General features: G+C 47.1%; 1 protein-coding gene and 1 long non-coding RNA gene across 3 annotated transcripts in view; one reads left to right on the forward strand and one right to left on the reverse strand.

The window, feature by feature from the left end:
• Positions 1-17382, reverse strand: part of OSBP (oxysterol binding protein) — a 34332-nt gene extending 16950 nt beyond the window's left edge. Inside the window, exons 1-7 of the mRNA XM_082747602.1 lie at positions 16916-17382; positions 12188-12396; positions 9505-9755; positions 4740-4938; positions 4402-4504; positions 4021-4075; positions 3708-3839 (exon numbers count right to left, since the gene is read on the reverse strand). Of these exons, the coding sequence (XP_082603728.1) occupies positions 3708-3839; positions 4021-4075; positions 4402-4504; positions 4740-4938; positions 9505-9755; positions 12188-12396; positions 16916-17277 (1311 nt within the window). The 5' untranslated portion in view covers positions 17278-17382. The remainder of the gene's footprint in view (positions 1-3707; positions 3840-4020; positions 4076-4401; positions 4505-4739; positions 4939-9504; positions 9756-12187; positions 12397-16915) is intronic.
• A 1233-nt stretch (positions 17383-18615) lies between these two features.
• Positions 18616-25889, forward strand: LOC309873022. Of its 2 annotated transcripts, none has more exons than XR_014316144.1 (3): positions 18616-18947; positions 24486-24661; positions 25695-25889. It is a non-coding gene; the product is annotated as an uncharacterized lncRNA (long non-coding RNA). The 2 variants fall into 2 exon arrangements; XR_014316145.1 differs by having other exon boundaries at positions 24486-24614.
• Positions 25890-26910: the final 1021 nt, after the last annotated feature.

Below are 26910 nucleotides of genomic sequence, written 5' to 3' on the forward strand. Positions count from 1 at the left end.
GGAGTCTCCCTTGGTTTGCAAATGTCCTTGAGATTACAACAAAGACATTACCTTATCAATAGCCCAATTTCCAAAGACACAGAACTCAGTTCCTCAATCCCTAATGTCACCCTCCCCTCCATAAAAAACCGAAGGAGGTGGAAGTAGAAGGAAAAGTAAATAAAGTTAAATTTCTTCTAAACCTAAATCTCATTAACAAGGATGCTTGATAGCAGGAATGTAACATTTCACCAGGAGACTCTCAATTGTCTTTACTTGATAGTAACCAAGCCTTCAATATCCTGATAGTATTCTTTGCCTCAATAGCCCTTCTGGACACCCCTTTGTCCTCACCTACCCAACTCCTGTGTATATAACCAACCACTCCTCACAACCGGGTGCAGCAGCTCTTCCTGCCCACGGGTCCTGTCCCCGTGCTTTAATAAACCACCATTTTGCACCAAAGATGTCTTAAGAATTCTTTCTTTAGTCGTCAGCTCCGAACCTCACCCCACCGAACCTGATTTAGGTTCTGGGACTTCATCAGTAGGATCTAACCTGCCTCAACTAAAATAGGGCGCCACACTCCAAAACCATCTTCTTGATGCTGAGAGACACTTAGAGAAAAACAGCAAAAGAAAAAATGCACACTGAGGGGTAATGGACTAACACAGCTCTAATCCTCGGAGTCTTTTTTACAGAAGGTACTTAGAAACTATGCTGACAAAATCTCTCAGGGGCAGAATTTCAGGCAGCACAAAGTAACGCTTCCATGAGTGTTGAGGAACATGGGATGAAGAATGCGCTCCTCTGATAGCTACAAGACATATGGGCACATCCTGGGCCTGGAATCAGTGCATCCTTAAGCCCTCGCTGCTCTTTACACACACGCAGCCCTGGCCCCAATCACTGTTCCAGGAACCACGGTTTCTCTAAAGGCGCCCAGATTTTCATATTGGTCATTTTATCAGCCAGAGGCCCAACAGGAAAACAAATGAACCTGCAAATTTAAAGCAGAAGAAAGGAGGGAATTCATTACATAGCTGATAGACACTTAGACAGCTTGGAGATCACAACAGCAGGAGTCCGTGGGCACGGGGCTGGAGGAACAAAGAGAAGCAAGTGGTAGAACCATGGCCCAGAGGCCACAGGCACGCAGCAGCAGCTGAAGTCTCAGGGCGCCCGTCCAGTGGAAACCAGAGCCACGCAGCCACCGTCAAAGCACTGCCCAGGAGAATGCACGGCCAGGGTCCCTCCCTTCCTCTCCCCCCCAAACCCCTCCCCCACAACTCCTACTGGTGCCTTGCACTGGTGGAGCGCAGCCAGCTGCCAAGGCACAGAACCTGAGAAACAGCCTGGAGGAACCAGCTCTCCTGTGACACCCCACAGGGCAGGCAAAGGGCGAGGACTCGAACTTTGGCAAACAGGTACAGGACTGCACACCCCTGGTGGCAATGTCAACAAGGAACTAATGGTAAAGGAGACAGAGAGGTCACCTAAACGCAGAAGTTATTTCTAAGCAAGAACTGCACTTCTGAGGCTGCAGTGACCCGCCTTTCCAGCCCACCTCCCACTACTTTCTGCAAGGCACCAGAAAAGTGAGGCTTCTTTTCAGGCCCCCAGTAAACCAGTAATTTTGTGTGTCTCCAGGGTGCTAACCCATTGCCTTTTCTTGTCCGGAAGTCAACACTTTTCTAACAGAAATCCTACACACTTAACCTATGAATCCATTTGTTCTCTAAGACCCAGTTAATTAATGACTTCGACATTTGCTAACTGGTATCCATGTGCCAGGCACTAGCTAAGCAACAAAGATATGAAGGGCAGTAAGACACAGTCTTTGCCCATGAGGAACGCAGTCTGTGGAGAAGCAGAAGCCACACTCTGGTCCGTAAGACCCAAGAGGGGAGGAGAATACTTTCCGTATTTCTGTATGCTACCCCCACTCTCCATTCTTCCCTTCTTCTGCAAGAAATAGAAACACCCCCCACCCCCATGTTTAAGTAAGCCACGCCACTGAAGGTAGAAGTCCTCCCTGCCACCTGTGACCATCTAAGTTCTGGCCAAAGAGACCGAAGTGAAAGTAGTTCATGCAATTTCCAGGAAGTACTCTTCGCAGGCAGGGCACACCCTTCTCTTCCCTTCTTCCTGCTGTCTGGGATGAGACTCTGATGGGCCCCATTAGAGCAGCCACTTCAGAACCAGGAACCGAGGCCACAGATAGTAGAGCAACAGGATAGAAAGAAGCCTGGTCCCAACAGTGTGGAGTATGGTACCAGCCCGGGATCCCCTACTTCTGGACTTTAACAGGAGGATGACTTAGGCTAGTATTTGCTTAAGGTAGGGGTTGACCAGCTTTTTCTATAAAAGGTTAGATCGTAAATATGTATATGGCCCTCAAAGCCGAAATATTTACTATCCCATATGACACGGCCATATGGCCCCTGTCACAACTGCTCAACACGGCTGCTGTAGGATGAAGGCAGCCACGGACAATACACGCATGAACAGGCATCACCGTGTTCCAATAAAACTTAACGGGACACTAACATCTACATTTTATATAAATTTCACATCAGGAAATATTATCCTCTTTTTTATTCTTTTGAGATATTTAAAAATATAAAAACTATTCTTAGCTTGCAGGCCGCATAGATGGCCGCCAGATGTAGCCTTGGGGCTCACAGTTTGCTGACCCTGGATTTAGACAAACAGATTTTGGATTTTTTTCTTTAAATTGATCCTAAATCAAACATAACTGATACATGGGTATAACACCAGGCAGACAGGAGGCAGCTCAGTAAATGCTTGTGCAATGACTGAGCAATGGCACCTGTTGGAACACAAGGGAGAGCCTTCTCACCCTGTCTGGATGCATGGGTGAAAGCTTGCTAACAGACATAATGTTGTAGCTGAATCCTCAAGGCGATTAGCCACAGCACGAGTGCACGGGGAGCTGATGAAAGTTTGGGCAGAGAGAGCAGTCTGCGCAAATGCCCTGAGGGGGAGAAACCAAAATGCCTCTAGCACACCTGAACGTGACTCTGAATGACTAGATCAGCAGTGTGGGTGGAGCCTGGTCCAAGGGAGAAGCGTCAGGCCCACTAAGGAATCTGGATCACCCTCAAAGCAAAGAAGGAATTCAGTTAAGGATTTTAGGCTAAGGAGTGACATGACTACATTTGTGATTTTAAAAAGATCATCTTGGCAACAGTGTGGACAGACTGGAGGAGGGCAGGAAGGCGGGCAGGGAGGTCAGCCCAAACACCAACGTCACCATGGAGATGGTCGTCATCTTCCCAGACAGAACGGACTGTCTTTGTTCTGTGCTCCCCAAGCCTGCATACGGCTAGTACTTCCCGTAACACTACCATAGAGAGTAGAATTTTCTCCCTGTTTTCACGTCTGCCTCCTTTAAACTACATGCTTTTTGAACACAGAAGCTATGTTGCATTTATCTGTGCATGCCCCCAGCATGTCAAGCTTAGGAATCTGCTCACAATCGTCATTAAACAAATGCATCTGATCCGACGTGATCTGGAAACACACCAGATCCACAGACTACATTAAAGCAGCTAATTTTAAGGGACACTTTTTGCCGGTAACGGTAACAAAGACCACGCCACACACGAACTGCCTCTCAAGTGTGTGGGGCTGTGACAGGAGCACTCTTCCCACTGTGGCCCGAGAGGCCCTCCTGGCAGAGCGCAGGTGTGCAAGAGCCTCACCGGCATGGGGATCTTCGAGAGTTCTTTTCCAATACAGTTCTTCATGATGCTCCATAAATTGAGGCTATAGTTCGGCTTGTACGGTATTCTAGTTCTCTTCTCCTTCTTGGTCTCTTCCAGCTGATGCTTGTACTAAGGGCAAAACAAAGCCATTCAATCACCCACAAAGAACAAAAAACCCAATATTTATACGCTTCCCTTCCCCCATCTTAAAAACGAATGGGCATTTTCCTTCTCTCACAAGGGCTTTACAAGCAAATCCTGGAGAATCACGCCCAGGTCTCCCATCCGATGGCTCCCAACTGAATGTTACCTGTTCATCCAGGCTGATGTCACTGCTGGCTCCACTGATGTTGCTGCCAGTACGTCTACACAGGTGGGAAACATACGGGAATTAGAACAAGGATCAACAACTAGGGTTTGGTCCTCGCCAGGTCTCTACAAAGTGGAGTGCAAAGCACACTGCACGAAGTTAGTAACGGGTAACTGAACGACAACACTTAGATTAGAATATGCATGCATTCAAATATCTCTGGAGAACTCGCTCATAGAAAAAAGGTGAGAGTTTTCCACTCATTTAAGGAAAAGAGTCCAGATCTTAGTTAACACCGACAACCACGACAGTCCCACTGAAACATTTCTCGACTCTGATGGCCGGATGTGTTCTTTTTGGCAGGAGTCAAGGACAACTTACTTGTGGCCCAAATTATCGGGCATGGTGATGATCTCAGGAGCATCAAAAAACTCATTCTCATCATCCTCGTCACTCATGTCTCCTTTGCCAGAGCAGCACTGATCTGTAAGGAGAAGGAAGGCCATTCGTTTACTTTGGCTCAATTTACCAAAACCCAGCCCAGCAGGATCTTGACCACACTGCGACTACCGCACAGGAACACATGGCAGGAGAAGTAAACAGCTCCAATTCCCTGGCACAGAAACCCCTGATCCTGGAGAGTCTGCAGGTCTGCTATCAGCGGCAGAAAACCACCTGGCTCCTATGTGAACGGGCCACCCCAGAGCCAGGTGACTTACCTTTTCCAGAACCAGCACTGCCAGGAGTGTTCGCCGGCAGCACCGTGGCCCCCCGGAAGGCCCTCTCCAGGTGATTGTGTTGCTTCGCCAGCTGTTCCAGGGTCTCTTCCAGTCGGATACGCTGGTCTCTTTCATACTGAAGGGACTTCTGCCACTTTTTACTATGGGTCTGGGCTAACATGAGGAAATCTCTGCAGGCCTGTATGGAGAAAGAGTTATGCTCAACCCAACTAGTCAGAGAGTTCCCTCAGGCCTCTGTGAGCCTGTTAAGTAACCATATTCTAGGAACTTTCGCAAATTACGGTGGAAGACTCATTTTTATTCCACAGTATCAGGGACAGCCAGCTCCGTGATGCAATCAAGGTCAGCCCCAGGGAAAAAACTGGACATGGCTGTCACGGTTCCTTTACATATTCCTGGTCATGAGGATGAAACAAATGCCAAGTGAGCAGTAAACCCAGACAAGGTATTTGTGGCAACGTCACAAAGGCCAACTGTGTGAACTGAACCAAAAGCAGCAATCTACTGACTGAAAGAGGAGGACAAGCAGAGGATAACTGCTTTCAATACATTCCTGACCACACACAGGTCACCTAAAGTTGAGGAATTCAGACGTTGAGAAAAGGGAATCTGCCCTGAATTAGATCAAGACGGGGGAAAGCAGCTGGTTTTTATTTTGGTCACAAAGAGAAACAACTGACCTTAAAAACCAGAAGCCTACATGAGGCATCAAAGAAGGAATCTACAGTCAAAACACAGACCTGTTCATATTACCTCCTTTATGGGCTCCCCACTGGGAACCTAACTATTGGGTTGAACGTCAAGGGCCCTTCAGGTATGGCCACCACCTGTTTCGTATCCTCCTCCCCAGGCAGCTGGACTTGCTCCTACACCCGACAGTGGGCCACACTGACCTGCTCTCCCAGGCATGCCTGCCACAAGCATATGCTAGTTGCTTTGCCAGGAATGCCTTTTCCTACCCACTTCCTCGACTTGGCCAAGTCCTCTTTCTTCTTTAAGATCTATGGCAAATGTTCCTTCTTATGTGATGATTTCATAAGCAGCCAATCTCTCCTCTGCATTTCCATAGCACTTTGCACACACTTCTGTTTTATACCATCCACAGTGGCATTGTAACTGATTTTCTGTCTCTCCAGGTAGATTCCAAGCAACTTGAATACACCATTTATATCTTATTTATATACAGCTCCTAACTTAGTTGCTTTGTACATTGTAGGAGCCTGATAAAGTCTGCTTAATAAATAATGAAGGAAGGAAGCAATGCAAGCTTAAAAATCTATTCCCTGTTACGGCAAAACTAAAAAGTAAACAGAAAACATCTACTCCCATGTTTTCAACCTTTGCCTATAGGCTAATGTCTACAAAATCAGTAATTCCAGCTCTGCATTCATGGAGACAGGGTATCCAATTGTCTATCCAACGGTTCAAAGTAATCTCAAAATCCTAGGGTGCCAGAGTGAACACACCATGTTCCCTTTCTGACTCTACCTCTCCCTTTGGTATTCATTCTCCATACCAAGAAGAGTACCAGGGCCCTACCCCTGCCCAAGCCAGGAAACTAGGAGGCACCCTTGATTCTTACATTTTTCTTCCCTCTCCACTTCCAATTATCAAGTCCTACTGATTCTTCTTTAATATTTCTGGGATCTGTGTATACCCTCAGAGGAGTTCCATCATTGGGGCTCTACTCACAGCTCCATCCCACTATCTAGCTATGCAATTTGGGGCAAGTTACTTATTTAACCTATCTGTGCCTCATATGTAAACAAAGAACCACCACAGCAACTGTCTCAAAGAGTTGTCTCTTTACCTGTAAAGCACTTAGAAATCTGAGGCTCACCGTAAGCATTCAATAAGGCGTTAGCTATTATAGTTAAGCCTGCATCAAAATCGGTCTTATCCCCTTCTAATCCACTCTACCAAGCCCATTTAGTAGGATCTGTACCCCATCCCCTCCCCCACACTTAATCCCTGGCCAGCCTTATCTCTAGCCACTTCCTTATTCTAACAGTCAATTCGTTTTCAGACTGGGAGGGAGGGAAGGGCTCTGCGTAAGCCATATCCATACCCAGATCAGTTCTTCTCCCACACTTCTTTTAAGAATACTGATGGTAACTCGAGTTTAATGAAAGGCAATATGTCAGGCACTTCGCTGAACCCTTTACATTAATTATCTATAGAAGCCTTTCAACAATTCTTTGAGCAGCTACTGGTATCATCACCATTTACTGAAAAGGAATTGTGTTCACAGAGGAAGCAGGTTATGTAGATAGACAAAGCAGTTGGACTTGAGGCCCCCAAGCTCTTTATTGCCTTTTTTCATAGGAAGAGTCTCTCTGGTCTTTCAGAACTTAGTTGAGGAGTTACCTTCTCTATTTTGTAATCTTCCTGATCTGAGCTGAACACCTCCAATATTCTATATACACCACAGCAGCCTGTGCTCCTTTCTATCATGATGCCTAGCACACTATAATGATCCATCACTTCTCTGTCCTTTCACTAAAGAATGATCTCCCTGAGGGCAGGGACCGTATCCACATTTGTTTTATATCCCATAGCACAGTGCCTAGAAAACAGATGGTGCTCACGGATGTTTCCTGGATAAGCAAGTGGACACACTAATAGTATCAAATATATTTCTCAGGTTAGATTCACTTTGGTGGTAAGAATAGCTATGCCCTAAGCAATCAAGAAATTGAGTGAAATGTACTCTTCCTTTGATAAAACTTTGCCTGTTTGGGGATGTGAAGTTAGCAGGTTAATTTTAAGGCCTTGCCCTTAGTACCGAAAAGATACCAAGGAAAAAACACAAGGATAAAAAACCCATTTCAAGCAACACCCAGCTATGAAGGAGGCATAGGCAGTACACTGGGGAGAACAGAATGAAAACACAACTTACCTCTAATTGCCAAAGGATCATTCCCTTTGACACCAAACTCTGAACATTTACAACTTGGGGAGGAAGAACTGCCCCCAAAGAATGAAGATGAGCATTTTTTTTCAAAAGAAAAATCCAAACTGAGTTTCAATTTTATGAGAATTTTTTTATCAAGAGGGTTTTTTTTTTTTTTTTAAAGATTTATTTAATTGACAGACAGAGATCACAAGTAGGCAGAAAGGCAGGCAGAGAAAGTGGGGGTGGTGGGAAGCAGGCTCCCTGCTGAGCAGAGAGCCCGATGCGGGGCTCGATCCCAAGACCCTGAGATCATGATCTGAGCTGAAGGCAGAGGCTTTAACCCACTGAGCCAACCAGGCACCGAGAGGTGTTTGATTTAGCTAATTTTTCACATCAGAAGGGAAGAAAACCTGCATGAAACAGGGATAAGAGGCAACACGCACTGTCAGGGGACTATTGTGGCCTGAGGTGTTCCATTTAAAAAGTGTATTTATTTACTACTGGTGAATTGACCTGTATGATTTATGAGATTTTCCTGATCACAAGAGGACCTGAAAAACAGGCATGCCGTCACTAAGAAGTAGACAGTTTGGAACAAGAGCACACGATTCGCCATTAGAAACAAACACAAGCACTCGTGCCGATGGGCAGGATGGTCCTGGGAGACAGCTGACCTTCCTGCAGTCCTGACGTGGACAAAAATAATTAGCCTCTTCCAACTGGTATGTGAATCGGAGCACCAAGGAAAATGTTCAACATTTCAGAAAATGATATGAAAATCAAGGGTATCACAACTTCCTATTGAGTAACAAAGGGGTTTTAAATGAGAAAAGCTAAATGTTCCCCTGGTCATGAGAAAAGACCTTTGATCTCTAGAAGCCATGTGAACTAAACTAGTTCTAAGCAGATATCTTACTATCGCTCCCTGAACAAGGGAAAATCTAGCCCTCGTAGAGTAATTTCATCCATTTGATTGGACAGGGGCAAAACCAGTGTAACCCCTTTCTCAGAATACCCATTCCACTTGCCTTACGACATAACCCCTGGTGTTCCTCTGGGTAAGTTAACTGAAAAACCCGCCAGGTGAGAATCAGTCACCAGGAGAGGAGAAACTGCGCTACTTAAACCATGTATTCATTTCACACCTATCACCCAGTTTCTGAAATACATCCCAACGCCCGCCATGCTCTAAGTTTACCTGGAGCCCTGTACCCAGGCAGCTGACGTAGTCCACACAGCCACCTGAGGCTGGAGTCACAATAAAACAGAAGCACTGGTCCCTTCTTTTTGAAAGCAAAATTTGAATATTCTGTCTTATCACCCAGAATTACCCCTGGGATCAAGGACTACAGATGGGACTAACTAGTATTATCAAGTTCTCACTAGTACCCGGCCGGCCCCCACTTACCACACTGTAGGCCAGAACGCACTAGCAAAGGATGGTAAGACTCCCAACTTGAAGCTCACACACGACAGAAAGGACCCACGGAGACCTCTCAGATCCAGCGGATCAGGTTAGATTAAAAACAAACAAAAACCGCCGCCCAGAGAGGTTAAGGAATTCAACTAACATCACCATCAGATATCCTGCTGGCTGCAGAAGGAAGACTGGGCCCCTGGCCTCCTAACGAATTCCCAGGTTGGCACGGACTGTGTGATCAGAGCAGGAAAGTCATTCCAACTGTGCAGCCTGGTCTTGTTCATGAAACAAACAATGTAACTTAAGTCCCCTGAGCAGTTCCCTGCTTTCTCATTTCCAATGTTCCCCAGCACGGCGCATGGGGAGAACTACATTCTGGGGGAAAGAACGAAAAGGCGACCCAGGCGCCAGCTGCACTCAGCACTCACATTGATCATGGCATTGGATGTTATCCTAAAGAGCGTGGCCCGCTCGTTGACCTGCTTGATCTTCTCGTTGCTCTCGGCGGGCAGCCGCAGGGACTCGAGCTCGCTGAGGGAGCGCTGCAGCGCCGTGCCGTGCTTGGCTATGAGGTCGTTGCACGTGCTCAGGTCCTCCACTTTGCTGGACAGCGTCCGCAGGGTATTCTGCAGCTCCGTCTTGTCAGTCTGTGACACAGCCTCTTCATCTCCGGACTCATCTGTACAGCCAAAAGGGGAATCACAGGACGCCAGTTACGTGACTCCAGAGCTATGAGTCGGAAGCCCACCAACTCTGTCCCCAACTAAATCAGCATGCCTCATGCTGGGCGTTGGGACCAACTGAGAGCTTGCCGTTACCAGACGACTAGGCGCTGATGCGGTCCACAGCCCACCTGTACCACAAACACCCGGGCTGGTTCTTCCTTTTTTTCCCACTGGGACACATTTATTCTGCTCCTGCTTTTCTTTTTCCTTCTAGTTTTATTGAGTCATCACTGACATACAGCACTGTCAAAGCATAATGATTTGACTTATATATACTGAAAAATGATCACCACAATAAATTTAGTTAGCCTCCATCATCTCAAAAATGTTTTCTTCCTTGTATGGGAACTTCTAGGATGTAATCTCTCAGCAATTATCAAATATACCATACAGCATTAACTATAGTCATCGTGTGGGGGCACCTGGGTGGCTCAGTCGGTGAAGCATCTGTCTTCTACTCAGGTCATGATCCCAGGGTTCTGGGTTTGAGCCCCACATCGGGCTCCCTATGGAGCAGGGGCTTTCCTCTCTCTCTGCCTGCCACTCCCCCTGCTTATGCTCATGCTCTCTGTCAAATAAATAAATAAATTCTTTTTCTTTTTTTTTTAAAGATTTTATTTATTTATTTGTAAGAGAGAGAGAGAGTGAGAGCGAGCACAGGCAGACAGAGTGGAAGGCAGAGTCAGAGGGAGAAGCAGGCTCCCTGCGGAGCAAGTAGCCCGATGTGGGACTCGATCCCAGGACACTGGGATCATGACCTGAGCCGAAGGCAGCTGCTCAACCAACTGAGCCACCCAGGCGTCCCTAAATAAATAAATCCTTTAAAAAAAAAAACAAAAATACTATAGTCATCATGTCGTATGTTACACCCCCAGTATTTATTTATCTTATAATATAAATCTGTACCTTTTGTCCATCTACATTCAATTTCCCCACCCTCCCAACACTGGGCTTATTAAAGGTGCCAACATTCTGGCCCCCACCCCAGAAATTGAACCTTCATTTTGAATAAGCTGCCCAGGCCATTCTGATGCGCACCGAAGTCTCAGAACTAATGATCCCTGGAAGACAGGATGGAGAAGCTAAATGGCTCCTGGGATTGGGAATGAATTGTAGAGCCTTGTAACTCAAGCTTGAGGGTTCTAATCCAGTCCAAGCTGATCATTACTACAAACCCGTCATCCTGTGGGTGACAGGTGAGCCCTGTATGCAATAGGTTGTGAAATGCAGTCTGGCTCTTTGTAAGCAATGTCCACATCACCAAAAGACTCATTAATTTACCTTTTCCAAAGGAGAGCTCAGGAACTTTGTGATGAACTCATCTGACACTAAAGCCACCCCTGCACTGAAAGCAATGTAAGGTATTCTATTAAGCGACCCTCCAGAAGCAGGTCAAACAGAGGGCCATGCTGCACCTCTCGCTATCAGTCCTGCAACTGTAAAATGCTCTCCTAGCAGTGTCACTTCCTTTGGAACATCAGCACTAAAATCAAAACAAAAGAAATAAGGAAAGACCTCCCCTATCTGCTAGCTCGAGAGGCAGGACTAAATCCAAAATATAACCTGTTACCAAAAAAACTAACAATGTAGTAAATATTCCTTTCACTGTTAACCAGGTTTTAAATACAGTGTGGGAAATGACCGCGGATAAGAAAAACAAGAGGTGAACAAAAGCCAGGAGGTGACCATCCCGGTCAGCTCTGAGTGGACAAGCTCAGGGTGCTTAAACTATTAACAAGTGGGGACCATTTTCCTTGAAGAAATATCACAACATGTGTACACCACTCTTTCTGGTGAAACTAAGGCAAACTAAAGATTTTTCATGGGCAGTATCCCCTATAAGGTTTCTGGCAACCTATAAAGATTGTTTGTTTCAACTCAGAAGATACTTAGGTAAAAAAATGTCAGGAGAAAAAGAAAAAAAGTAACAACAGAATCGAACTGTGAGCTGTAATGATCTTGAGATGGACCTAGCAATAAAATAATCCTTCCCCCAAATTTTGAGGTAGCCAAATGGCATTAAAAGCCAAAAGGACACTCACTGCACCTCTACGACAGAGCTTCTCAGCCTCGATACTACTGACGTTTGGGCCCAGTTCACTCTTTGTTGTGAGGGCTGTCCCGTGCGGCCTCCCCAGCCTCTAGTCACCGGATGCCTGCAGGAGCAGCAACCCTCAGCTACGACCACAGAAACATCTCCAGACACCGCGCAGGGCAGAACTGCGGACAGGTGAAAGCCACCACTCCGGGAAAAATGCCACACGATGATGACAAGCCTGAGTCAGTCAGATGGGTGATAACGGACTGAGAGTGAGGGATAAAATAAGGTATGGCCGAGGAGGCGCAAACAGGAAGCTCCCCACACGTGGTGTACTCTGCTCCCTACCCGATTCTGCCAGCATCTTCACGGCCTTCGCCTTGGCCAGTTCCAGGGCCGTCACCCAGCGCTGCCGCTCCACCTCTGAGCTCGCCTTCAGATGGTAGGTCTGAGCGCCGCCGTTGGAGATGATGAAGTTGCAGGAGTCCTCCACGGTGATGTTGGCCGTGGCGAGGTTGATGGTCCCACGGCAGGTGTGTCTCATTTCAGCCTTTGACCTGCAATAATGAGACAAAGACCAGCTTAAGTAGAAAGCGGATGGGTGGTTTATCCTTCACCACCTTCTTGTCTTCTCGTAGCTCTAAGCCTTTTGAAAATGCAGCAGCCTTAGGAAACAGCAAGTTCTACTATTTCCCTCACATGGCTCCCTAAAATTCCAGAAACAATCAGCAGGGGTTTCCTTTCACAGCCATTAAGTGGTGTTTCAGAGTCAGACTGTATTGCTCTGCTGTTCCTCTCACCCTCGGCTTTTCAGAAAGAGCCTTCATGGAAGGCTATGTCAATTCAGCAATTTTAAGTGTATAATGCAGTGAGTTTTGACAAATGTACACAACTGTGTAACCACCTTCACAATCAAGATGTAGAACATTCCCATCACACCAAAAAAAGTTCCCTCATTACCTTTTTGTAGTCAGGAATTACTTCTTACTTAGCAAGTTCTAAGTTTAAAATAGTGATTTATGGGGCACCTGGGTGGCTCAGATGGTTAAGCATCTGCCTTCAGCTCAGGAGATGATCTCCAGTTCCTGGGATCGAGCCCCATATCAGGCTCCCAGGTCAGCAGGGAGTCTCCTTCTGCCCCTCCCCCTGCTTGTGCTCTCTCTGTCTCTCTCTCAAATGAATAAATCAAATTTAAAAAAAAAACAGTGATTCATAAACTCACATAACAAAATTTCTTTCAACAATCTCACTCCCTCCGAGAAAGAATAGCTCCATTTCACCTATACTGAACAACCCCCCTCCCTAAGCTCAACTCAGTCCAAATGAGAGTTGTCACACTACGCTTAGAATTCTACTGGATCAGTGCAAGGTGCACTGAGATGCTTAGGTATTAAGTATTGACTACAGCTCAAATGATATGAAAGGAATAACTAGCTCTCTGTAGGAGTAAAGAAAGAATAATAATAATCATAAAAGAATCACTAGGTAGTATAATTATTTGGGAATATGCTCTTTCCAAAGATCCACTGACCTCTATTGGTAGGAACTCCTAAGCCATCCTATTAATAGCTAGGAAAGATTCAGCAAATCTGTTCTCAGAGGATTGGGTGTAAAAATTTTCCCCATCTCTACTGACAGTTCTATTAATAGCCTAACTTTTGAACTTTACATCACCACTTGGTGACAAGCTACTTCACAGAAAATACCAAGCTGCTAGCACAACTGCATAGACCTTGCAGACTGAGCTAATTTCCCCGCCACTCGCTGGGTTATGCCCAGAGACCTGCATGTTGAGACCACAGTTTTCCCTGACCAACTTGGAACATACAGAGGTCAAAGTCCTTTTTGCCAACTGCCACCGTGCGCAGCAGAGCCATTTCCCTTTCACTGGCGCCAAGCAGCCCCACACACCTGGCACATCCAGAATTCCTGCATGCCAGAAATGACACACACCCCATCTCCAGAAACTAAGACTTGGTATGTTTGAGAAAGTCTGTTTACTGTGCTTAGGAAGACAGATTTGCTATTGTTCAGTGTGTCACATGAAACTGGTTTTTCTTCCTCAAACGCACAAATGAGCAGTATGGGATGGCCAGGGGGGTCTCAATGGACTAGGCCATTTTCTACCTCCTGCACCTGCTACACTGTAATGAGAATCCCTGTTTTTTTTCTATTCTTACCTCCCCTCCCCCGCCTCCCCCGCCCCCAAGCTTCAGTTACATTATGAATAATGCAGGCCGAATTTCAGACCCACAGCTGACAGGCCAACTCACCCTTGCTTTCTACTCCAAGGGAGCTACTTGGACTTTGTACCACTTTCCCCACTATCTGTTGGTACTTTTCACCAGACACTTACACGAATGTCTTCTGCCTGGGTCATCTTCACGAACTTAAGGAGTTTCTCACATCCCATAAAGTCTACAGCAGTTTTAGAACTACCAAGGAACCCTAGGAGTAAGGCAGGCTTGACTCAGGAGCTCTTGGGTTCGGGCAGATGCATGTATGTTTACAGATGATTAGTACAGAGGCTGGAAAGATGTGATTTTCAGAGTGCAAAATATGTTCTTCAGTCACTACATATCAATTAGGTGATACTTTCTGTCTAGAAAGTTCCCTAAAAAGGTCAGCCAAAACAGTAAGTCAATCTCTGGAAGCTAGTCAGGAAAACTAATGCTACATAGCCCTGTCACCATGTGTCTGGGAAAGCTGGGATTCTACATATGGTTTTAAGTAATGGAACATCCATGTAAAGAAGAACAAGATGGGTAAAAAGAGGGAAGTGGCCCGCTAAAGGCCATTGGGATGGTTCATCACAGGGTGGGTCTAAGAAATACATGACCTCAGGTAAAAAGAAAACAGCATTTTATAAAAGGCATATAGAGGAGATGACAGGTTACAGAGGCACAAAAAGTGGGAGGAATGACAATTTAGCTGAATAACTCTAAGGAGATGGGGACCCAAAGAACCCTGTTAAGAATAAACTACGAGTGTAGTTGGTAGGAAGTACTTCAGTGTGATTTTGAAGCAGTGCACAGATTTGATAACCCTGGCTCCTGTTGCTTGGTTGGTCTGTGGGTGGGACCATCTTAGCTGGCAAAGACAGGCGTATGCACATTTCCCAATATGTGATTTGGTATGCTTTGGAAGGAGTTTGATCTGTTGTCAGACAGGTGCCACTAGCTCTTGAAGGAGCCAAGTTAAAAGTGATTGCAAATACCTGAAGAGACCGCAACATTTAAGTTCTTAATGTCCAGCCAATATCAACATTGTTTAAGGCTGTAACTGATCAAAGAATCAACTGGCCTGGAAAGTGGAACTGGTAAGAATTTGGATGAGGAAAAATGGCCACACAGTAAGGCCTGCACTGTGACACAACTTCTGAAGACGAGGAATCAATGTTAACAGTGACTTACAAGCTAAGTTAGGATACGAATCAACTGAACATTAGAATGACGGTCAGTCTAACAGGAAAGCAGGACTTGAGTAGAGGGAAAGTTTTGGAACACACTAAAATGTCAGATCTAACCCTCCACTGATCATCCTGGATGACTACTTAGAGAGGTTAAAATTAAAATCAATTCTGAACATATAATAATGCAAATGACACACACAACTATTCACAACGTAGCTGAAGCAGTCAGGATGTGCTAAGGCATTTTCCACTGTTAGAGACTAGATAAGAATGTGTTCTTACTTCAACAACCTCCAACTCCCACCTTCAATTTCCCCTCAAAATTCTCTAAGAGCTGATGCAAGAGATTCATTCACTCTAACTCTCCTGGTGGCAGAATGACTACTTGCAGAGGAAGAGAAAAAGAGTGAGCTGTTCTTCACAGAGTTTGGGGTCTCAAACAGGATGGTCTTTATAAAAAAATTTCAATTAGAAATGCCATTTTATTAAGCAAAGTCTCCCCTAAACAGACTAATTATATTCTGTATAAAGGACATATAGTAACGGTGACCTAGAAACGCATTTGCTATAGGCAAGCAACGATCTCTATTATCTGACTGATTCATGTAACACTAACCCGAGTTTTAGGTTATGTTGGTGTGAAGAGAACTAGTTTCAAATCCTGATTCCTTAAGACCTTGGAAAAATTGTCCAGCTAGGTCTTAGTTTCCTCATCAGTAAGATGGGAATATCTCCTAACTCCCAGAGCTAGTGTCAGGAGTCAACGAAACTATCCAAACTGTCCAGCACTCGGAAAATGTCTATGTTTCTTCCCAAATCCACTATCCTATGTCTAGTAACTCAAGTAGCCAAAAGCAGGCTGCAGTTTATGGCAAGACTGTGAGTCACCATAAATATATATTAAACACTCCAGAACAAACACTGTGGAACAGAAGTAATCATACCAAAGATATGGATTCTTCTTTTAATAAAACTTAAACCGAACCAACCAAAGAGACCCCAGAAATACTAGATAAACCACTTAAACCATTCCCATAGCGGGCAGGTGGATGAGTGTGAATAAAAGCAGCACTGGAGAGCACATCTCCACTCCGGGCTGTCCAGAAGGTGAAGGCATATGCCAAGTCTGGGAGAGATAAGGAAAACAGGGGGTAGATACCAAGGCCACCCTGTGCCTGGCGTCCTTGTGCCTGAAAGTGGAGAGAACAACGTCGGGTACATCAAGGGCTGCTAATAACCTTGAATTCTGGAGACTGGGCACAGACAGCTAAGACTTGGGACTTTCACAGCAAGTTCCTGGAGAGCCATGCCTAGGCTCTGCTCTCCTACACGCGTCCCTTAGCACCCACAACAGCGCCTTCCTTGCAGAATTCATCACTGCACCTCTGTGCTGGTGGAAACACAATGGAAGAGTAGATGCTCTCCAAACGATTGGAAAGGCCAGGGACGGAGGGGAAGGTATTGCACTAAGGGCGGGTAACCCGGGTGGAGGGCTTAGAGCCGGGGCGTTCACTTTCGTGGCAGTGGGCTCGCGTCGCGGGCTGTCAATGCGCGCAGGTGACGAAAAGGGGCCTGGGGCGACCTTGGCTGCGGTGCCGGCTCGAGAGGGTGACGGCGCGGGGACTGTGGGCTGCCGTGGGGGACGGCGCCCCGGAAGCAGTTACCTGTAGTAGCTCAGGAGCCCGTTGCTCAGCACGAACCACCGCCGCTGGTAGCCTTTGATATAATTGGTCCATTTGAAGAGCCAGCCCTCTCGAGCCGAGCCCGAACCCCCGGCGCCCGAGCCGCCGGAGCCCCCCGCCGGAGGCGCAGGGGTCGGGCCCGCAGCCGCCACTCCCCCAGCGCCGGGGCCCGGGCCGCCCGCCGCCGCCGCGGCCACCGTGCCCAGCGCGGCCCCGGAGCCCGGCCCCGAGTCTCCGCGGCCGCCGCCGCCTCCCACCACGGGGGGACCGGTGCCGCCGCCGCCCGGAGCTGCGATGGCCGCCGGCCCTGGCCCCACCACCCCTCTCAGCTCCGTCGCCGCCATGAGCCGCCGCCGCCCCGAGATACAGGACCGGAACCGCCTACGAGAGCCGCCGTCGCCGCCCGGAGAGCCCCACACGGCTAGCGCATCAGCAGCGGCCGCGCAGCGTCCCCGCCCCGCCAGGCCCGCCGCGGGAGGAGGGCTCGGCCGCCGGGAAGGAGACAGTCGATTGGTGCTCCTGAGCGTCACTTGCGGAGGACCCCTAGGACATTGGCATTTCTCTCGGGCCTGTCATCTCACACCGCCCAGTGAGAGCCCGGGGTGGGACGCGTCCCGCAGGCACGCCGCTGATTGGTTTAGCTGAAGGCCAATCAGACTCACGTACAAGCCCATTGGTGCTTTCCCGGAGTCTCCGGCGCTCCGGGAGGACCCAAGAATGCAGAGTGCCCGGCCAATTCGGTCACGGATTGGCCAGGGTTTCCGCCACTCATTTCAGTTTATGATCCCGTCACTGCCACGTCACCCCCTGCCATCACTCTTCTGTGCGCCCCAGTTCCGCCCTTACGGATTGGTGGTTGGTGTCAGCTGCTCAGCCTTAGCTACCATTTGCTGAACGAGAGGAAGAAAAAGGGAAGGAGTCTCGTTTTCACATCCTCACTTTCCCTATCTTATTGGTTCGTCTAAAGGTCACTCACATGTTGGAAGAGAGCCAGAGTGGGGATTAGAGATGATTGGTTCTGGATAGTGTCTGTGACAGCTGACGCTGTGCAGTGCTGACCAATTGAGAGAGGGGCTGACTGGAGACAACCAATAAGATCCGGGAAGCCCGCCTGGGGGCGTGTCTGCTTGCTGCCGGCTCTTCGGGGTGGGCGAGCGGGGTCCTCTGGCCAGAAGCGTTTTTTCGCATAGGCGCGGGGTTGGAGTCTCTCTTCCTGAGTCAAAGACATCCGTCGTTTCCTGTTGGGAGGAGCGACTCTCCGTCGTTAGCCACTGCCTGTGGGAAGCCCTCTTTGAGGGCGTCGTCCTCGCAGCTGGCTCTGAGCGGGAGGCCCGGGCTGCTGCGGCGTCCACAGACCGCGTCCCCAGTTCCTTCGCGCGTCCAAGATCCTCCCAGTTCCCTTCCCCGCTTTGCTCCTCCTCGCACCACGGCCCTTAGCTCCTGATTCCGGACGGTCGTCTGCCCGTGTTGGAGTAGGCAGCTCGTTAGGCTTCAGGAGTCCAGAGCAGGGGGCATCGCGGCCGGCGCGGTCAGAAAGTCGGAGGCCCGACCTGGCGGCCCTCCCCAAACAGCCGCGGGACGCCGGACCAAACCGGACTGGCCCCCCCGGCTGACAAAGAAGGCTGGAAACCCCGACGGAATAAGGAAGAAATGGCGGGAAGCCCTGCTTTCGAGAATTCCCCGCCGCAGGTAATAGATACTGCAGCCCTGGTTAACACCTGTCCGTAAAGGATCGAAACCCGAGCCCCCGGCGTGCGGCGCTCGAGCCGGCCCGCTCGCGCCTGCGGAGCCTGCTTGCACTTCGATGAACTTTCCTGCTTGCGCCGCTCATCCGCTGTGTCTGGTCTGTGCTTGAATTCTTTCTTGCAGTGAGACCAGCAGCGTCCGGGGACATCCTTGGAATGGGCTGGGCGGAGGCCACAGGGGCCAGGGTCTCCCCAGTCTACCGGCGGCACCGTTTTGGCAAGCCAGCCAGAAGGAAGGAACAGCGCATTGAGGGACCCTCTCCACCCTGGTGAGCCTCCAGCTCTCGCCTTCGTGCTGGAGAGTTGCTTAGTCAACTCACCACTCCTCCTTTGCTGTTCTCTCTGGTCTACCAGGGAACCGGATGGTCTGGTGGCATTAATGAGAGATTAATTTTCAGCTCCAAAGAATCAAGGGACACTTGCTCCTTCCAGCCAACAGTCACTCTTCGGTGACTAAAAGTGTTATGGAAGTGTCGGAGATTATTTCTCAGGATGTGCAAGAGTCCCATGGGGTTTTGCATCTCACTAGTAATTAAGACTTTGGCTCATCTGGGTATGTACACACAAGGACTGATCCTCCGGTGCTCCGAACCACTCTGGTTGTCTTAGACTTCTGGTGGGAGAAACTGAGACGTGTAAGAGAGTGCTCCATGGTCACTCATTCACTCGTGCAGGTGACACAGCAGCACACTGAGATCCTCTTCACTGGTCCCAAGGTGACGGTCTGAGATTCCCAGGCTGACTCTGTCTATAGGACTCTGCCTCTTGGTCATGGGACACTGACCCACTTTGTCTGCCTTCAACTGTTTCCTCTCCTACCTTCTTCTGCACTCTCCTCTGTTGGTGGTGGGGCATAAAGACCTGTGAGATGTCCTTTCCAGAATCGCAGAGGTCCTGCACGACTGCCAGCTCAGACTGTGATCACCATAAAATAGCTATAAACCATTTTACTCCCTGGCAAAGGACCCCAGTTTTTGAGATCTCTCCCTGTGGGTATGCCTTATCCACCACTTAATTAAATGTGACTCAACCCAAATAATTCAGGGATGCAAAGAGAACTGGAAAATAGAGGTTAGTTTCACCAGAACTGCCCACAAAGTGAGGGAGAGATCAACAGGCCAGACAAGAAATGTTTAGATCACCCAAGAGATTCCTGTTTGGTAGCTATTGTTTGCCATCAGCTGTTAAGAGGTGTATCAGAGCAAGGGAGGTGGGATATTCAGAGATCTTGAAATCATGATAATGCCCGTTTTGGAAGGATCCATCCTGGGACATCAGGGTTAATTATCAGGCATTATTTCTGTTGGGTCTTCAGGAAGGCCATCACTTCTGGGAGAGCAGGTACTGGAAAAAGGCGAGGGCCCTGGGGTGTCAGGGCTGCTGGGTCATCACACGGCATGCTGGCCATAGCCGTGATTTCAGGAGTGGATGGACAGTAGGCTGGGATCACCCACAGTCTACTCGCCATTGGAACTTTCTAGAAGAGTAACCACTTGAGATCCTCTCAGGTTTCAGAGAGAGAGCTAACTCTCCTCAGGGAAATAGGACTCCAGGCTTCTGGTAATGGGAACCTGGTTTAGTTGCTCCTTTTCTTGTTACAGGCATCAGCTCTCTCCCTGAAGACAATGGGAAATTCCACCTTATCCCCAAAGACGCCCCCTGGGGTGTATTTTGAGACACTAGGATCAGCTTCTATTAGAAAGCCTAAATAGGAAAATGCTTATTTTCTTTTGTAATATTGCTTGGCCACCATATAAGCTAGAGGGGAGATCTGGTCAGAAAATGATAGTCTTAACTATAAAACCATATTGTAAGTTGATGTCTTCCATACAATGCAAGAAAAGAGTAGAGATTCCCTTCCATCCAGGCCTTTATGGCCCTCAGGGATGCCCCTGACAAATATAAAACATGCACAGTGGGAGGTGGGGTCATTAGATCTTGGCCCCAAGAAAGGAATTCTTGTAGTAGCTTCCCTCAGAAATACCTCAGCACCATTGGCTCCAGCCTAAGCAACCAGTCCCTCACCCTAGCAACCAGTCTACCCTTTTTGGCCAGACTCAGACCAAAAGAAAAAGTTCCTCTGCCCCCTCCAGGATGTGGTGGGTGGAACTTAGGGGACCACAAAGACTCTTTGTTCCCTTTTTGATGTTAGATTTCAGGCAGTGCCATGAGTGCTAAGCTGGTTTTCTGAGGATCCTAACAAATTTACTGAGGAATTCAGGAGCCTGACTCCATTCTTTTGATCCAACCTGGAAGGACCTTCTGGTCATTCTGTTCCATCACTACCATCCAGAGGAGCAATTCTGTATGCAGGCAGAAGAGGAGAACTTCATGCTACCCAGCCTAACAGATACCCCAGTTGGAATGACTGTCATACCTCAGATAGACCCTAATTGGAATTATCAGCCTGGGCAGCAGGGACTAGACCTCAGGGACCACATGGTACTGTGCCTCCTGGAGAGCAAGAGAAGATGTATCAAACTAGTAAACTATGATAATCTGAGGGAGATCACCCAAGGACCCAATGACAATCCTGCTCTTTTCTGCCCCGTCCAGTAGAAGGACCACAAAAGTTCACCAGTGTCAATCCAGATACCCCAGAGGGAATGTTGGTCCTAGGGCAGTCCAGATATTTGTAGAAAGCTCTAAAAGATGGCTTTAAGGCCCCAAACTCCCAATACAGCTTTACTCTTTCATGGACCAACCCTCCAGCAAAGGTCCCATTATACAAAGAGGGAAGTAAACTGGACTCAGCAGAAAGACTACCAATAATATAAATAAAATAAGTAAATAAAATAAACTGGACTCAGCAGAAAGACTACCAGCTCCATCCCAAGGGACGGTGGACATCAAAAGGTGACGCTTCCCTAGGCATCCTGGTGGAGAATCATCAAGGGACTACATGACTTTTCTCATTTGGGAAGAGACGTGTTAACCTCCTTAGAGTTTTAAAGTCAGGAATTACCCTGTCATGGGTGATCAAAGAAGTCACCAGGACCTGTAACCTATGTCACAACAACACCTCCCCTTCTCTAGCCCATCCAAAGACAAGGCACATAACCTGGAGAGGACTGGCAGATAGACTTCACTCAGATGCCCCCATCTCAGGGATGTAAATACCTCCTGGTCTTCTTGGACACTTTCACTGGTTGGATAGAGGCTCTTCCTTCTAGAACAGAAAAAGCTCAAGAGGTAGCAGAAGCTCTACTAAAGGAAGTTATCCTGCATTTTGGGCCTCCAAAGTCTCCGCAGAGTGGTAACAGCCCATCCTTTATTGTAAGGGTGACTCAGCAAGTGCCTTCTGCCCTGGGAATTTATTATCACCTTCACACTGCCTGGAGGCCCCAATCCTTGGGAAAGGTCAAGAGGGTTAATCAAATCTTGGCCAAACTTTGTCAGGAAACCTCAGAATCCTGGATGAAACTCCTGCCCATAGCTCTCTTAAGAATGAGAATGGCCCCAAAAAGGAACCTCAGACTCAGCCCCTGTGGAATGCTATATGAGGCCTTTCTTAATAGCAGATCTGCTGTTTGATTCAGAAGCTCACAAATTTATAAAACATTTAATCAGCCTAAGACAGGTACAGCAGGTATCCTTGACTACGGCAAGATTTTCTGTCCAAGAAAGAGCCTGTCTCTTGGATCAAGCCAGGAGACATGGTTTTATTAAAGACCTGGAAGGAGGGTTTACCTTCAGATCAATTAAACCCCAAATGGTAGAGACCCTACCAGGTTTTTCTTAGCACCCAACAGCAGCTAAGCTCTAAGGTATGATGAGCTAGGTTCATTTGTCTAGAAATAAACTCGTGGGTCCAGGCTGCCCACAGTCAAAAACTGTGACATTCCATCCCTTTCCCGTGAGCCAGTGGAAAATCTACGCTACTTCTTTAAAAAAAAAAAGTGATTGATACCTTATGATGAGTATTTGCTTCATACGTTTAGCTATTGCCTGGATTTTTTTTTTAAATGTAAATTTGAATTTATTGGTTTTGTATTTTTTTCCCCTTGTATTTAATATATACATTTGTTTCAGCTTTATGGTATTTTTTTGTGTGTGTAAAAGCTGTAACGTTAGGAGTTCTGGATTTTCTTATGCTTTGTCTACTTGAGCCTCTGAGTTGTTTCTCTTGTGATCCTTAAGCCACCCCCCTCCTTCAAACAAAACAAAACAAAACAAAAAACATCTTTCCTATTGGGTCTAACCTTCAGACATGGCTCTAGAAGTCTTGTTTTTTCTCACTCTCATTACTGCTCTAACCTAGGCAGATCCATGAAGGAGTCCAACATTCTCTGCAAGGGGAATAGCTCTTCCAGCTGCTGGATTTGTCACTTACATCCCCAGAAAGATCTTTCTTACCCCCTCTTTCATCCTGCTCATTCTCCTAAAATAACTCTCCATCAAAAATACTACCAGGCTGAGTGCCCCTTCCCTAGAAGGGATTCTTATCAGCCCTAATTGGGTCTGTGTTGACCTATCCCTTCCTTGCACCCCGATACTTCAGGTAGTGGACCCTGCTTATTTCCTAAGCTCCACTTGCAGATAACTCCAATAATTCAACCCATAAAAACAGACCTGATCCCTCCACCCTGCTTTCAGCTCACTGCTCAGAGGGGAACTTCTTGCACTGAGACAGTGGGGGCTTGGGGACGGGAGGCTGTACATTTGCTATTTGTTTACCCTATAAATACTGTTCTTGTAAAAAAAAAAAAAAAAAAAAAAAAAAACAGACCTGAAAGATCAATCAGCTGCCAAATAGCATCACCTCCAGGGGCAGCCTCTGGACTTCACTTTGCCAGTGACCCCTGGACCATCAGATGATTTTCTGATGTCTCAATTCAGTATTCCAGGCATGGAATGTGGCATGCCTGCTTAGAAAATAAAACTGACACGGGTTACAATGTCACCCATTGGGTATGTGCCAATTCCATCCTTTCAAGTAAAACCTCAATACATCCATGTTTTGGATCATGGCCTCACTGGACACCATTCAGCATTACTGTTTAATTTCTCCCTTCACCACCACTTTCCAGTTCCCTAGGATATGGGGGGGCAGGCCCTGATTCCCCAAATGCACACACAATAACTCTTACCTATAGGCCCAACAGCTCCAGGAGCTAGGAACAGCAGGTTATCCCATGACCTTATGTACCTCTGCCAACTGTCTCCTTATCTGTGTACATCCTTCTCACAATCCACAGGGACCCATCTTTACTCAGCGTGTATTGGCCCTAGGATTTCAGTGTACTGATAACCTCAAACATTGGGGCAGTTGCACCCTGGAATCCCTGTATATCTGCCCACCCCACTCCAGAACCAGAAGGGCCATAGGCCTTCTGTTGGCTGGCAGTGCATTAGCTCCTTGGGGATTTGCATATCGTGGCACCACCCTGCGAAATCTGACAGCAGCCTTGGATGAACCAGCGTTCCCCATTGTATCGCATTTCTCAGATCTCTACCAAGTCATACTTGTCTTTGGCCAATGTAATTACAGACAACAGGCTGGCCTTACATTTAATTTTTGGCTGAACAAGATGGAGTATGTGCTGTCATTAACAGAACGTGTTGCACCTACATCAACACCACTGGCCAGGTGGAAGAAAACATCCCAGAATTAGAAGCCCCAGTCTAATGGCTACATCTAATGGCCAAAGGGGCTGATCCTGCTATTAACATTTGGAATGCTGGATGTAAGAGCTTCCCACCTGTAACCCCATCCTTGACCTTTTCAGGACTACTAGTGGCTATATTGTTGCTTTTGCCTTCTGGACCTTGTTTGTTTAATTTTCTTATCAAATTGTCTCTTCCAGAGTCCCCACCATTTCATTAACAAATGATGGCGCACCAGGGATTCCAACTGATCCCCCATGAAGATAAAACCTATTAACACCCTCTGCCCCAAGCCTGTGACTTCTTTCTGCTCCCCACCGTCCATCCAGGTATCCTGAAACTTAGAGAGCAAGGACTTCTGGAACCCTCAGGCAAGGTGAACGTCCCAGACCAGCATGAAGGGAATTTTTACTTCCGAGATTCTAAGGGCCCAGAGTGCTTGAAGGGAGAAATGTTAGAAGCAGCAGCTAGTCAGGTTCTAACAGAATACCCAGAGACCAGAAAAGGGGAATTGGTGTGCAGTTCTGTCATCAGAAGGTCAGAGGCCTGTCCTGGCCACTGTCCCAAACCCAAAAGAAACCAGATGAAACCAAGCTGGCTAACAAAGAAGGCCGGAAACCCCTGGCCAAATAAGGAAGAAAAAGTATGAAATCCGGCTTCCAGGAAACCTCTGCCTCCAGTAACATTCCTCCCTGTACAGCTGTCAGGGAGAGGTAGAAATGCAACTGCCAGTGTGCTAGGACTCTCATGTCTGCAGAGGGTACTGGAACTCAAACTTCCCTGGCTCGCACCGCTCACCCGGGGTGTCTGGTCTCTTCTTGAATTCTTTCTGGTGAGGGGACCGAGAGCCTCCAGGGACATCCTTGGGGTAGGCTTCGGGGGAGGCCTCAGGGTCCGGGTCTCCCCAGTCCACCTGGCGGCACTCCTCATTCTGTCCCACAGGCTGCTGACCCCGCTGTGAGGAGAAAATCAACTTGAGAGGCCCTGCCTTTCTGTGTGCTTCTCCAGGTGGGTGTCTCCTCCAGACCTGAGGGCCCTGGTTGGCTTTAGCACCATTGCCCTGGTTCACAGGTTTGTGAAAGTCTCAGAGTCAGTAGCTCATTGAACATGGGGATGTTGTGAACTCTTGTTACAAACTGAGCTTTGGGGAATCCGGCACCTGTTACATTTTGCTAGTTTAAATCCGCAACACAAATAGCCGTTCTGACCTTTTAAAGCAAACTGCATTTCCATGGCATTGTGCTCTCTGGTATCAAGAAAGTGAAGAATACTCTTTTTCAGAAAATGTTGATATAAAAGAGAAATAGTTATTGCATTCTGGAGAGAGGATACCCTTTGAAAACCTGCAGTTAGATGTAGATTATTTGTGATTTGTAATTTTTTTAAGATTTCATTTATTTATTTGACAGAGAAAGAGAGCCCAACCAGGGGGAGAGGGTAAGGGAGAAGTGGACTCCCCACTGAGCAGGGACCCTGAAGCAGGGCTCGATGCCAGGACCCGAGTATCGTGACCTGAGCTGAAGGCAGATGCTTAACCAACTGAGCCACTCAGCACCCTAATTGTGATATTTTTAAAAAGAAAAATAAAACTGAATTAAAGTGAATCCCTTTATGTTTGTGTCCTGCCTTTGCTAGTTATTGGTTTTGCGACTTCGGGAAAGTCACTCAGGCCCCTGAGCCTCAGTTTTCACTTCTCTTAAATGGGTATCAAACCTTACTGGGATGCTGTTGTGATTAAATGCACTTGGAAATGTTTGCTAAAACTAAACAGCTACAAAAATGTGACTTGGGCTGTCAGGCATATCCCTCAGATTACTTGTCAGTCACAAAGGATAATGAGCTACTTTTACAGTAGGGAAACCTGGCTGTTCCCGCCTTAAGTCAGCTATCCAACTTAGCATCATTCACCCTGGGACAATCAATATTTTTATGAGGTTCCTGGTGTGCTGCAGCATGAAGTATACAGCACTGCTAATGAAAATTTCTTGCCCTAAATGCTGAATTCTGAATGTAATCAAGCCTTCAAATCTAACCTTTGGTTTATAGGAGCTGGAGCAACCAGTTAAACAACACCCCAAAGGAAGACCATCAGGTAAATCAAGAATGTGAGGCGTTCTATAAAGACAACTGATTTTCTAGAAGACAAGACCTAAAGATTAAGGGAAATTGATGTCATAAAAAAGGGCCAGGAGGGTGATGGTCCTAAATTAAAAAAAAAAAAAAAATTGAAAGATACAACCTCATACCTAATTAGATTCTGGTTCTGAAAAAACAAAACAAAAGAGCTTTTTATACATTTGGAGGATAACTGGGGAAATTTGAAAAAGGATTGGTATTAGATGATGTTAGGCAGTTACTACATTTGTTCAATGTGATATTGGTATGATGGCTATGAAGGAAAAGCACCTTTAATATTAGGAGAAATAATTGATAATGAAGAGTCATAGTGTTTGTAATTTCCTTGGAAATGGCTCAGAAAAGGAAAGAAAGATTAAAAGAATAAGAAAGAATGAGCCAAGAAAAAGTAATACATACTCTGGAATGCACACACACACACACACACACACACACACACACACATTTATATCTGTGTATCTATTCCATGCATCTGTATATCTCTATAAA

Source organism: Mustela nivalis, assembly GCF_964662115.1.
Source record: "Mustela nivalis genome assembly, chromosome: 9".
Lineage (NCBI taxonomy): Eukaryota > Metazoa > Chordata > Mammalia > Carnivora > Mustelidae > Mustela > Mustela nivalis.